This window comes from Homalodisca vitripennis, chromosome X (assembly GCF_021130785.1).
Source record: "Homalodisca vitripennis isolate AUS2020 chromosome X, UT_GWSS_2.1, whole genome shotgun sequence".
In the NCBI taxonomy this organism is placed as follows: domain Eukaryota; kingdom Metazoa; phylum Arthropoda; class Insecta; order Hemiptera; family Cicadellidae; genus Homalodisca; species Homalodisca vitripennis.
In genome coordinates, this window is record NC_060215.1 from 69,398,448 (window position 1) to 69,413,224 (window position 14,777).

Here is a 14,777-nt window from a genome sequence, read left to right on the forward strand (position 1 = left end):
TTTTCAGGGCTAAACTAACTTACTAGATATAGTATTAAATATTCTACATCTTAATGCAGAGGGTTTAATTAAATCCAAAAGTGAGTGTACTAGTAAAATAGCTCGTAAAAATAATGTTGATGTTCTTATTACTTCAAAAAAAGCACATTGAAGACATTTAAAAGAAAGTGCAAGAGGCAATATCCCAGGATACAAATTTGTAGAAGCAGTCTGTTACAGGTTCTATGATGTGGTAACATATGTTAACAGAATGTTAATATTTTTTTATTGGTGGTGAAAGTGTCTGGAACAACTATAATGAATGTTTATAAAGCACCTAATTATCCAATGTTCAGACGTTTTGTATAAATTTAAACACCCTGTCTTTTACATTGAGGATTTCTATAGCCATCAAAGCCAATGGAAATATCAAGCAGATGATAAGAAAGGTAGGGGCTGGATCAACTGGGTTGAAAATAATACCTTTTTCCTATAGCATGATGCTAAATATAGTCATACATTGTATTCAGTCAGTGGCACCATGGTTATTCTCCATGCTTCTTATTCTTTGCTTTTGCTCTTGTAACCGATCTTTCAAGCCCATGAGTTCTTAGGGAAATTCTTGATATTTTTCTTCACTCTAAGCATAAACCTGTTCTTATATATGCTGGTATACGAATTCTCCTGGTTAAGATATTTTCCCAGGTAGAGATGGAACTTCACTAAACCTGAGTGAAACTATAATCAGTTCATGAGCATCGTCTTATCTGTTGCAAAGTCCTAAGTCTCAAAAGGCTTTTGAAAGGATTACATACCAGGGTGGAGCCAAGAGTGTGAGGACTTATACAACGGGTTAATTAACACTGGTAACTTACAAACTGCTGACCTTCTGCTAAACTCTCTTGACAAAGTCAGAAGACTGTAGAAAATTTGAACTTTACCCTCACAGCAGTCATCAAGCATGGTCCTTACTTATGAACCTATCCACAAGTAGTCCTCGGAGCGCAAAAACATTATCATACCCTAGTCACTGTGAAGTAGCCAAGTGCATTGTCTCTTTATCAAAGTGGTCAAGCCAAAGATCTGCTAAGATAATAAACTAAAAGTCTCTTTGAGGACGGATTTGAAAATAAAATAAAAATGTCAACAGTATTTAAAGATCTTACTATGATTTATGAAACTAGTATTGGAGAAAAGGACTTCTTTATAAATTTTACAAAATGTATCCGTGACCTTTCTGTGTATGGTCCTAAATTCAGTGATAAGCAACAGACTAATTAAAATTTGCTTGGGTTGCAGGGAAAGCACTTTCAGACAATTAAGAGCCGATTCGGCACACAGGGATGTCTAGGACTATTAAAGTCTAGAACTTCATAAAACTCTGGGAAAGAAGGCAAAAATTAGGTTTGGCAGTCATGGATTTACCAAACGAACTCTGGAGTTCAACAAGTCTAGTGTTTAATTAATTCTTGGTTTTGTTTATTAAAACTCCGGACTTTATCTGTGAATTATAGAGACGTTGTTATGCATTGATGGATTTTGTTGAGGAATATACCGTTGGAATTGTTATAAAAATTGTAAATAGTTGGTACATTGTAAGATTTTATGACTATATTGGTTTTATGTTATTTGACTTTAAAATTTGTCAACAGATCCCATTTTGTTAATATTAAAGTAAATCACATAATTATTTGTTTAAGTTTTCCTCCTCTTTTTCATAACCTATGCGCAAAGTTTGGTACCTGTATCTTTACTAGTTCTAGAGATATTAATGTTTTTCTATAAAAATACAAAATGGCAGGTAGCGACTAAACGACACATTTTTCTACCTATGTTTACAGAACATTTTCTGTTTGGAATTATGAGTACTATCAGCCACAGATGTTTGTGACACCTATTTGTCAACATCCTCTATATATAATTTCAATGAAGATTGAATCACGAAAGTACTTGCTCCGCCGGTAAATACATATTTGGGATAAAATTCACTACGATTTGGTATTATCCAAGTTTTACATTTTAAGAACATTTGTGAGCCTTTGGTTTTGAAAGGTGCTCATTTCACTGTTGGGAGTTCAGTATAAAAATTACGATTTTGCAAATTACAAGAGTTTAGAAGGGGTGATTTGAGTACTCAAAACAGTTCCAAGTCCCAACTTCCATCAAATTTGTTGAGGCAAGTGGAACATGTTATGTTAGATTACAATCCAAATCAAAAAGCCATAAATACAATCCTCAATAATTAATAAAAAACATTTGATTAAAAGAATAGGAAAATTGTTTGATATACCTGAGCAAATTCATGTATAAATATTAAACAGGAAAAATTGAAAACGCAGCTGTAGTAATTACATAAACACATTTTAACTGACACACATTTGTCACAATTTTCCTAATCTATCTTAAGACATTTTATGCACTCTATTTATCTGTGATATTGCACTCACTATGAATAAAATTAAGAGTGGCCAGACAAATTATACTATAGAGGAGACAAGCTACAGAGAGAAGTAGCTCACTTTTTTGGAAAAAAGCTCTGAGAGGGTTGCCGTTGATGAATAAGACTATAATAGTGTCCATTGATAGATTATGGTGGTAATTAATTACAGGTCACCAATAATTAATCTTTGTGCCAGTAGCATAACATCTCCACTCTCCAGGCAATAATTTTTAGGACATAAAACACCGAGTTAATATCAATGTAAATAACCAGATAATGATTACAAGAGTGTATATTACCCTTAAAACCGTTTAATATGATATTGCATTTATAGTGATGTTATAAGCAAAAATAAAAATACTAAGATTTAGCAGATCAATCCTAAGCAGACTTAATTTCAAAAGATTAATTTGTTTTACCATTGTAATTCTAATTTCAAACAATCAAAGATAATTAATACATAGAATTTTTAATTTGTTAGAGGTTAATGTCATTCACAATTTTTCAGTTGCCTTAAAATATTTGTTATTAAATCTATTTTATAAGATATTATGATTAATCTTTGTGAGCATCCAAAGCGATGCCATATTTTTATTCCCATACCAACTTTAAAGAACTTTACAAATATATTTATAATATATTTGTATAATAATCTATGTTTATAATCTAGATATATTTATAATAAATAATGTTATAATACAAAACTATATAAACTTTACAGGTACTCTCTAAAAGTTGAATTTTATCAACTCACAGAATTTACTTTTACATATAAGGTAAAAGTAATGCATGTAAAGGGTTGTCAGTAAAAACAGATTTTCCAGAATAGACAAATTGTTATCATTCAAGTTCCAAGTTTTTAGTTTTCTCTGAAACATCTTAATGTTCCTGAAGTATTCAATGTTTTTGGTTGTGAATATTTTTGTGCATGTTTTGGCATGCTTAAGTGAGTGTAAATAATGGAAGCATATCTTTAATTATATCTTTGTGAGGTTGTATTGTTCCTTTGTGTGTAATTTTTTTTGTAAGTGTTCGGTATTGTTTTGTGAATTGTCATTTAAATATTTTTTTATTGTGTTCTTTTTTGGTTAGTTTCCTGATCCAATTAAAGAAGAAAACTAAGCACACAATTTACTTATCCAGAATTCAGCAGGAAAGAAGTGGAGTGTGTAAGTACAAAGGTTGTAGATTGGTGCTGATTTGTTTTTGTCTTGTACAGTCTGTTTTGTAAATGTTATAGTCATGCTATCTTTCTCTTTTATTAACAATTTGTTGATCTGCAATGGCATTAAAATTATAACAACATTAAAACGTATAAAACACTGTATTTTGGTGTAAATAATAATAAAAAAAGATTTATGATAGGGAAACAAAAAGAAATAATACAAATCAGGCACCGATATGGTAATTGAAATATGGGACTATGTTTTTCTGGTAGCATTTTATTTAGCTAATTTTTTGGAATGTTCGTAGGAACATCTTTCCTAATTTGTTAAGGAAAGATTGCATGATATGTTTTTGTGTCTCAAGTGTTGCAGTGTTCGTTGCATTTGGTATTTAAATACATTTTTAACGTGTCTCTTCTTTCTTGTTCTTATGCTGTTGTATAAGTCACATTATATTACCCTATTTGAATTTGAATTTTGTTACATTTTTTAAGACATTCTCATTAGTTTTTTTATAAAATACTTTATTTTTCAACAATAATGTATCACATTACATATATTCTTTGAGTTTCCTGTGCAATTCTATTTAGAGGTTTCTTGCAGATGTATCTCTCTAGAAAGTCAGGCCATAGGCTATCTCATGTTATGAAAAGTGCAAAATAGCTGTCAGAGACGTCAAGTTTTCTATTGCACTTTTATAATTTATAAAAAGTGAGGTGATTTGAATGGCAACAATTTAATACGGAACCGTTAATTATGAGAAGTGAATATGAGCACCCATTTGCTCCTTAATTTAACATTTTAAATTTGCAACAAAAGAAAAAATTAATACAAAATCAAGACTAAAACAAAGTTTTTGTTTTAAAAATATTTTGTTGACTGAATACATTTAAAAAAGTTAATAATAACAGATTTCAGTAAAACCTAAAAATCCTTAACTCTGCATTTTACTTAGTGCAAATAAAATAGACTGGAAAGAATACAGAATTAGGGTTTCCAGTTAAATGATTTTCCACCAAAGTTTAAAATCAATGTTCTCAATTAACCGATAGTTTTGAATCTTAAGATATTTATTGATGAAAACTATTCTCTAAAAATCTGAAGAGTATAATTTTTATGTTAACTTTAGTTACTAAATCCTTTTTAAAGAAGTCAAATTTTCTCGTTCAGCATATGATAAATTAAAAATATCAAAGAAGTTATTATTCTCAGTCAAATATTAGTAAACGTAGTTGAAATTCCTATAATTTAATCTCTATAAAATATTTTCCAATATCAGGAAATCTTCATAAAAAAGAATTTTTAGCAGTAAAGGCAAAAGTAAAGTAAGTTTGAAACTTGTAAAGAGTTCATGCATATTTGTATTTTAAATGGTCTACAACAGAGTGGAAGAGTGTTAGTCTCAAAAATGTTTCAATTTTAGGATAGATAACTATTTAAATAATAATAATAATAATATCTTTATTATCACATAAATATACTATAATCATTGCCAAAGTCCAAGTACGGCAGTTTGCACAGAAACATGGCAAGTCAAAATATAGTCTGTGGTGACTAATTAACTTAATATACTAATAGAGTAATAAAACTTAATAATACACAACTGAAAAGTTAAAGTTTAAAATGTTATATGTAAAGATAAATTATTATGAATTAAAGATCCCAGAAACTGAAGTAAATAAATTCTTATTCAAACAACAGATATTGTACCAATACACTTTCTAGAAGGTACTCTTTTCAGTTACAACATACTAAACATCAACAGGTCAAAATCTTAATAAATAATTATAGACTATAAATTAACAAGTATACAGTATATAAATAGAATAAAAAATGCAACAAAAATTAACAAACAATAACACAATAAGAAAACAGTTTTGACAACTTCACTATTAAAATGCAATTATGTTTAAAGTAGTATATTACGTGATCATCAAGTCTGAGAGTGAAAATGAATCTAATGTAAACATTTGTAGCACCTTTGGAGTTTATTATAAAGCTCATCAATCATGTTATAAATAACTGCATCCCAGTAGTTGAGGAGAACAGTACACAAGTTTTTACCAGCATTATTTTAACACCCATCAGCAGATTTGGAATACCTTGCCAACTATGACTATTGGAAAAACCCCTATTTTTACACAGTAAAAGGTTGCTCAGTTTTTCTCAAGCGGTTGTTAGTTAAACTTCTAAAATATTTTAGTTTTTCAGACTATTATAATCTTATGTCATTCAGTTATAATTTAGGAGCTGTTGTAAAGTAAATTTTCAGAACTGTGAATTATCATTCTTAATGCTTTGAGTTTTGTCAATGTTTAATTTGAATACATATATGCAAACCTATTGGGTAATAATATGATTATTTTAATCAATTAATATCAGATAAGTTTATACTACTACAAAAGAAAAATGGCAGTAACTTTACAACTCATCTGTGTATAAGTGGAAACTTGAATGAATAATTTGGTTAGTAACAATATATATGCGAATAAAAGTGGCCCAAGGACAGGTTCCTCTCAAACTTTAAGAGTGACACATCTCCATTGTGACTGCTTTTTTCATGCTTTTCACCCTGTCTGACATACTGTCACCGTTCCGAAAAATAGACTCAATTTACTCAACACTACCATCACAGACATGATCTCAGTTAGATTAGGGAAGTGAAAGTTAAATATTATATGTTTATTTTTAACCTATAGAAACCTCAATCCAAAAATCTTCAGAGGATTCCTAATCCTGTACAAAACTGTATGATACTATATAATGCACTATGATAGATAAATTGCTTTCACCTCTATCCTCTTTTCTCCAGTCTTGGCTTGTCAGTGCATGTTGATTGTATTCCTGTGTTTATATTGTGATGGAATAGTGGGTGGTTTGAGTTTTATTTGAGTGTTTGTGTTTGATTTAATGTGGTAAGTTTGATGCAAAACTTGTTTGTTTTGTATATTTGACTTAACATGTTCAGAGCTATGTATGTTCCTAACATACTATTCTTTAAAATTAATGTTTAGGTTATTTATGTGAAGAAGAGTTCAGATGGCAGATTTCTGATTTGATTTAAGATTTGACATATGATTTGATTTAAGATATGTAATTATGGTTATTATTTGAATCAATCCTATTATCCTGCATAATAGATAATGTGCAGATAATTTAAAGACTATGGTTTCCAGAGTGTGGGAAACAAATAAAGGCAAAATAAAATAAATTAGGAAATAATGTTAAATAGTTTTTAAGATACACCACGCATCATATTTTAATGGATTACAATAAATTTATAGATAAGCAGTGATAAAAGAAAGTGCATTGATTAAAAAATTACATTAATCTTTATAATTGAACGATTAGAGAAATTAGGTAAAAAATTAATAAATAATCAAATGTATATCACAAAAGAAAAGGCATACCATGAAGATGGTGTTGATAGTTGGTGTTTGTAGTTGATATATTTATTTTTTTTTATTGATTTGAATTCTTAATGAAAGTAAACATTCGTAGTTGATATATTCAGAATAAGTAGATGTATTGGATAGAGAAAAAAATCAGGTTAGTCCCGGTTTGCATAATATAAAGTTAAATTTGTTATTCATTTGTAACAAATTTTTAAGTCTAGATTAAATTAATAAAAACTAGTTTCCAGTGGCGAAAACATTGTTACTTGGGAATTAGTTGCAATATTCATTTAAGAATCTTAATGCAGAGGAATGTTTCTAAAAACTGGTTATGGTGTCACTGTTCAATTAACAGAATAAATGTTGATTTGTATTTTGGACCAAGTAGATACATTACAATAATGGTGGATAAATTATATTATTTAACCTTCAAACTGTTTTAAAGTAATTCTGGAACCATATACTAAGAATAGGACTTGTAAGGAACTTATTAGTGTTTTTAATTTTATTGCTTTAAAACATAACTTTATTTTTTAGGTTAAGAAATTAATTGTGTGTGGTTAAAACAACAAATATTATTTTCTATTGAAATAATATAAAGAATCTCAAATAATATTTATTTTAACTGTTTATTGTTTTTTGTAGTGAACAATACCTAAATAAATATATTATTTTGTTTTAGCTCTCCGACATAATGGATATGAAGTGTTGGAGGCACCAACGGTTCAAGTCATTGATTGTGGAAAAGAAGAGAAAAATCTTCGATGTACAGGTTTGTAAACTGTATTATATTTTATATAGTCATACTTTATTCAGTGGAAAATATAATATACTTTTTGTTGTGACGATGGGAAAGAATACTAATGCCCGTCAGCGTATTCCACTGGTGACTGGAACTTGCACCCACTAAAATTCCCACCGGCCCAGGCATCACTCTCGGGATTGTTTTCTTCACACCTGCAAGAAGGAAAAGCCACCAGAGGGCTCCTACAGTATCAGGCCATCGGCTAGGCAACGTAAGGGCTATATTAACTATCTTATAATGTCTTGGTTTCATCACCCCCTCTACCTAGGCAGATATTCGTGCTCCACATCTCCAAGGGTACACTCCGAGTTTTCAAACTTAACCATCATAAAAAGATATCCTCGAAAGTTCCTATGGCCGGTGAGGAACTGGGTCAGGTAGAAATTTACCTCCTCGTGTTTTCGCTTCACTCATTCTCTCAGGTCTCTAATCAGCCTGGCCGTCCAACGTCCTCTGGTCTCTAGCAGCCATCATTCCTGCCAGTCCTTCATGGTGTGTACTCAAGCCTCGGTGCATGTTACCACATATTTCCCCTCGTATACCCACTTCCTTTCAAAAGTGAATAGGTCAATTGGAATGGTCACGGCCACATCATGGACGGTCGGTTCGGAGACAATTCGATAAGCACTCTCGATCTGTAGTTCCCATTTTCTCTGTATTGCAGCCATCTTTTGTGTATAGCAATCTTGATGTAGAGCATCTGCCCATATCTCGCACCCGTACAGTAGCACAGAGTGTGTGACTGACATGAAGCAGCTGCTGCTTACTTGCCACAGGTCTGCCGATATTTTTCATCAGTTGACTCAAAGAGGCAGTAACAAATGCCGCCTTGTTTGCCTTGTGAGCTTGGTATCTATAATGACTTGGATTGTAGAATTTAATATTCAGACATCCAAGACGATATAAAATATTTTTTGATTAGTAAGCTCTGAGTGAATATTCAGTAACATTTATTACTATATTTTTAAACTATTAAATATTATCTGGTTTGTCTTAAATAAAAATCATAGTTCTAAATTAAAATAATGGATCTATTTTAAACTGGCAAATTAATAAGTTCAATGTTTCAGAATTTTCATCACTCTATTTTCCACAAAGAATTGACAAACCGTTTAGTAATTTTAAAAGGTCCTTTGGCCAGAAATAAAAACTATTAATCAAATATATCAAACTAAAAACAGAGCTCTCTTCTAAAATAAAATAATAAAGTTTTCAAATAAAAATCAAATACCACTTGAAAATAACTAAAATTAAAATGTTCACTTCTTAGTTCACCCAAAAGTCAAAATAAAAAATCAAACTTCTCTTTCCACTAGTTGTACCTTAACTTTCAAGTCTTTGCAAATCAGATACCACTCTCTCAAACAATAATTAATGTTCAATTAATTACCAATTAATAATTCACTATAAAACAGTTCCAATTAAATATTAATAAATTACTAAATTTTCAAATCTCAACTAAAGTTATTAACAAAGTTCAATTTTAATTCACTTTTCTTGCAAGTTTGAACCTAATGTAACGTGTATGATTCTATTGTGCTCTATTGTTCATCGAGAATCAGTTATTCAGATTGCTCTGTAGTTTCTATGAATTTAATTTTTCCTATAAAAAAGACAACAAAATTAATTTAATATCAGATCTGGAAGACTATTTCAATATAACGTACAATAAATTTGATGCTTACCTCAAAATCCCTCGCAGAAAAAAATTTAGAAACACGGCGCATTGTAATCAACTTAATTCACGATAAATTACCAAAAAAAGGGCGAAAATTATGAGCTGGCGGTTATATAGTTCCCCTTCCTTCCATTCTGATGGACATCCGTGGCGTTCTCTCATTGGCCCAGCCGCATCCAACTCGAGAAACAATAGCCTTCTCAGATCTAACGTAACTGCATTACAAAACAATTTCTGATCAATTCAAGGCAGTGAACGGCCTTCCTAATAATTTAAAATTACCAGCAGTAACTTGCCAAAGGATTACATATTCGTTTTTATCCTAACTTCTCACAATCTAATTTAAAATTAAATACCAATATTTCTTTCCCAAAATTTTCATTTAATTTGAGTTTTAATTAAAAAATTAGCCAATGTAGCTTTAAAAACGTTACAGTATCAAATGTCATGCTGAGATACTTCACAGCACTCTTTGTCTTGATAATATCCCTGTCCACTCGGATCTGGATGACGGTGTCAATCCTCTGTCTGGTAAGAAGTACGATCTCAGTACAAGAATATACTTATTTAAAACACAGGTGAATTGTCTGAGTGGTCAGAAGTTGATTTACTTGATGGCTTTGGTTTTGTCTTATATCAGAACCTTTAATTTTCTAACCGATCATTCCATTAAAAATGAGTTGCTCTTTACCCCCTATTTTGGAGGAGGAGGGTCAGTTTTGAAATTCATCAAAAATGTCCCCAGGTGATAACATAAAATATCTCAAAAAGAGATTTGAAAATTCTCAACTGTTTTAAAATTAAAGTGGGGTGGGACTTTTGAGGAATATGACACACACACAAACACACACACACACACACACACACACGCACAAAATACATTTGGATAATCCTTTATTGTTGACTCCGTCCAATCTGCCATTGTACCAAAGATATTCAAAAAGGCCATGTGCAGTTTTCTTTGTAAGAGTGATGGTCTTCTTATATCTCAACAACAACCACATGGCTTCATTGCTCATTCAACTACCACAATCTTGTCTTGTTTGTAGAAGCGACTGGTCTTGTGGTTTAGCAATGAGGTCAGACTACCTTAACTTACAAAAGACGTTTGACAAGATTCCAATCACCCCTTTTTGAAAAAGCTTTATGTTTTCTTCTGTTCTGATTGGCTCAATCAAATCCTATCTTTTACAAAATGCATTATATAAAAAGGCTTGACAAGTGCAGTTGAATGTGAAGGATAAGCTCACTGTGTTCTTCAATTTTAATGGCATAGTGCGTCATGAATTCTTGCTACAAGATCAAATGGTCAATAAGGAGTACTACCTGCAAGTTCAACACAGTTTGCGTGAAGCAATCAAAAAAAAAAAAAAAAAAAAAAAAAAAAAAAAAAAAAAAAAAAAAAAAAAAAAAAACGCTCGGATTTGTGGCAAAGCAATTCATGGCTTTTACACCATGGCAATGTGTTTGCTCACACTTCATTGCTTGTGTGTGAATTTTTTGCCAAAAACAGTACTGTAAGGTTGCCCCAGCCTCCATATTCTCCAGACATAGCTCTGTGTGACTTTTTATTTTATACTTTTTCATGCCGAAGTGCAATGCTGAAAGAGGTGAAGGCTAAGATTGAGTTTTAGAAGTGTTTTAAGGATTGGAAGAAGTGCTGGTATAAGTGCATAATATCTAATGGGGACTGTTTTTAAGGTGACAACATTAATGTAGATGAATAAAAAAATTTTTTCAAAAAATGAAAATTCTCGTTTTATTTTTTAACATACCTTGTATTGCTTGTGATGTTCAGCTATAAGTATCATAGTTGTTGGCAGGCAGGTTAGTGAGTGGTGCTCAGTGGTTCAATATTAAATTTCATTAACAAGAATTGGCCATACACTCATTACATGTTGATAACTCTTGAAATCTTTTGTCTAACCAACCTATAACAGCTGCTTGGTTTTTCAACTACACTTGCTTTATTTTGTAATGCATTAATATTACATTTTGATTTTTTTAGGATATCAACAAAGTTGGTTTTGGACAATGATCCTCCACACAATATCAATTTGTTTTCTGGGCATTCCTTACCTCTTTTTGCGTTGGTATCCACAATACCATGCATATATTGGCCTGTCCCGCTGCCCACTCAACATAGCTGACACAGTACTAATTCAGGTAAGATTACTTCACTTCAACTCCCTATTTTGTAAACTTATATTACAATATTGTATGTTTGAGAAATGTCCTTTAATAAACACTGAACTTAAAAAGCTAATAATAAACATATTCATTGCATGTCTTAGTAAGGCTTAAAAAGTAGGAGAGAACCACTTTAACTCGTATAATATTGGCAGAGGGCCTATGGACACTTTTACACATGTTATATTTTACATTTAGTGCATTCTGAAATTTTATTGTCTAGTCCATGAAGCAGTCCAAATCCGACAATGTACAGCTTATTTTTAGAGTTTAAGGTCACTTAGCAACCTGGTATTCGTGCATGTTGTGATTTGCGCATACTGGAAATTGTTATTATAACTATTTAGTTTTTATTATAAAATGTCATTCTGTGCCATCTGTAAATATGTGTGGTATGAAGTAAATGATGTGATGTGCTCAGGAGAATAAAAGGGATTATATCTCTTGAAAAATATAAAATGGGAACTAGATGGTAAAAAGTTGCTTTGTTTCTCTAAGGAGTGGAAGTGCTATGAATGTAAGCATTCTTTAGCTCAAGGTAGTGTGAATTTCTTCTGCTGCGAACGTAGTGACAAAGAATTTCATAGTCAAGGTTATGGAGGGTTTCAGAAACGAAGTTTTTGGTTCACTTAAATTTCTTAGGACTAATATGTTGGAATTGTTTAGGTTGGGTTGGTACAGTTTGTATCTGACAAACTGAATGCCTCAAATGTTCTAATGGACGATATAAAACAGTGCAATGTTTTTATAAAAGAAAACGAGGAACTAAGGTTACAAAATAACTTATTGAAGAGGGAAGTCGGTGAATTTAAAGACAGACTGCGGAACATTGAGCAATATTTGAGGGAAAATAATGTTGAAGTGATTGGTTTTCTGACAACACCAGGAGAAAGCGTAGCTGACATCATAAAAGATGTGGGAGTCGTTCTTGGTGTGGAGATGAGGCACGGAGTACCCGACACTGGGTACCTGCCTTCAGAATGGACCAGCAGCCGTCACTCATATACAGTTCCAGAATAGAGCAATGAAGGATGTCTGGGCTACCAAATTTAGAGAAAGAAAATTTTTGACAGCTCAACAAGTGAACAGCAGGCTACATCCTGACTCCAGAATCTACATTAACGATAGTTTATCTCCAGAAAATAAGCAGTTCCTCAGGATTCTTAAGCAGAAATGCCGGGTTCCTTGGTTATGCTGATGTCTGGTGCTGGGATGAGAAGTGTTTCGCCTGGAAGTTGCAAGGGAAAACCGTGAAACAAATCTCAAATTACAAGGACAATGAGCATTGAAATAATTAAGAAGGGTAGAGGAGTAAAGATGTCTTGTTTATATAAGTTGTCTGCTTTTATTTTTTAATTTTTGAAGGTACTTTTTGGTTGAAAAATGTTTAAAGCATTTTTTATATTTAATAAAAAGTGTTTTAATTTAGGGTGTTTATTTTAGTTAATTTTCAAAATATTACTATTATTTAAACAAGATGTTGAATTTTTATGTAGCAAGGGATTTATCTAATTTAGAATATTTTTTGAATAATGAGTAAAATAATTAAACCTAATACATGCCAATACCAGGAGCGTGCGGAGTAATTTTATCTTGTTCTTATTAGAACTCAATTCCATTGAGAAGAATATTAGTTATATCATCTTCAGTGATATTTGGATTAACAGTGATAAGATTGGCTTGTATAATATTCCGGAGTTTAATGTTTTTTACAATGTAATAATAATGCTTAAAGAGCTGGAGGTGTCATGTGTTATATAGCTGAACATATACTGTACATGTGTTTCAATTAAATATAGATTTTATATCATACACAGAAATAGCAGTGACAATGATCAATGAATACCTTACCTCATCGTAATCAGGTCTCATTAACAGCGTAAGTAGCTCGACCAGGCTATTAATACCGCAAAGGTTGAATTCTTTTTATTGTGCTTGCAACAGAGGAGTGTTTTATATCATAAATGGATTAAAATTATTTAAATAATCTAGATTCTATGGTTTTAATGTCATTCTGGTTAAGAGCAAAGAACAAGAGATTTCTCTCATTCTAACACATATAATTAATTTAAGTTTTCAAAGCGGTGTTTTTCTGGAACACTTGAAATTAAGTATAGTAGTACCAATATATAAAAAAGGGTTTTTGGTCAAACTTGAAAATCGAGGACCAACCAGCCTTTTTATCTATTTTCTCTAAACTTTTCAGAAAACTATGAAATTACGATTAGTAAATTTTTAGATGGTCATGGTTTTTTTTAGTAGAAATCATACAGTTTAACCCTTTTACTGCCGACGTCCGACATATCGGACGTCGGCATTTTTGCCGAAAACGCCAACATCCGATATGTCGGACGTCTGTTTTTTTTATCGTTACTGGCTACTGTTATGTTCAAATGCCAAAATATTCGGTATTTTGGTTGTTTAGGAGCAAAGGATAATGAAAGAAGCCATTTGAAGAATTTTGGATTTCTATTTTCGTCGTCTTTGACTAGAATTGACGAACTACCTAGACAGCTGTCAAAACCAGTTGATCGGGTTATGTTACTGAAATTTTCGTTCATTGTTGTTGTTTACAATGTTATCGAAAGTTTTTTGAAGTGTTACTTTTGTTGATCAAGGATAAAATGAGTAAAAGAGTTACATCTAACTCTCCTGTGAGTGAGGGAACAATAATTAAGTGCAAGACGAACTGAGTGACGATTTCCTTCAGAATTTGTCAGATTCAGATGCCGAGAACGAATATGATATTATTGTTAGGGCTATTGATGACAATCAAAGTGATGTGGATGACACTGATGACGATCCTGACTGTATCTTACCATTAGATAATGAGGAGTTATTAGATAGTGAGGGGGATGTGGCACAGATAAGTTTACCTTCAATTTCCACTGGTAGGCCTATAGGAGGCCTACCAGTTTTGGGAAAATCCTCATAGTGCAGCTATGTTTCAAGGTAGCACCTTCAAATTTGGTATAAGTTCTAAGCAATTGCTCTAGTTTATAATGATATCATGCTTATAATTTTAGCATAATTTTAAAAATAAATTATCAGATGCCAAACACAATTTTAATTTTTTTTTATTTACATAATTTTTAAAATTAAATAATGTGTTTGTTTCAAATTA

At 31.5% G+C, this 14,777-nt stretch overlaps 1 protein-coding gene across 3 annotated transcripts in view; it reads left to right on the plus strand.

Moving 5' to 3' along the window:
* LOC124369152 (polyamine-transporting ATPase 13A3) overlaps positions 1-14,777 on the plus strand; it is a 109,613-nt gene that overhangs the window by 16,779 nt on the left and 78,057 nt on the right. For 2 of the 3 annotated variants that reach the window (XM_046826933.1, XM_046826932.1), the window contains exons 2-3: positions 7,663-7,752; positions 11,472-11,629. In XM_046826933.1, coding sequence (XP_046682889.1) covers positions 7,663-7,752; positions 11,472-11,629 — 248 coding nt within the window. Of the gene's footprint in view, positions 1-3,511; positions 3,589-7,662; positions 7,753-11,471; positions 11,630-14,777 lie in introns of all 3 variants that reach the window. The other variant, XM_046826934.1, reaches the window with a different exon arrangement.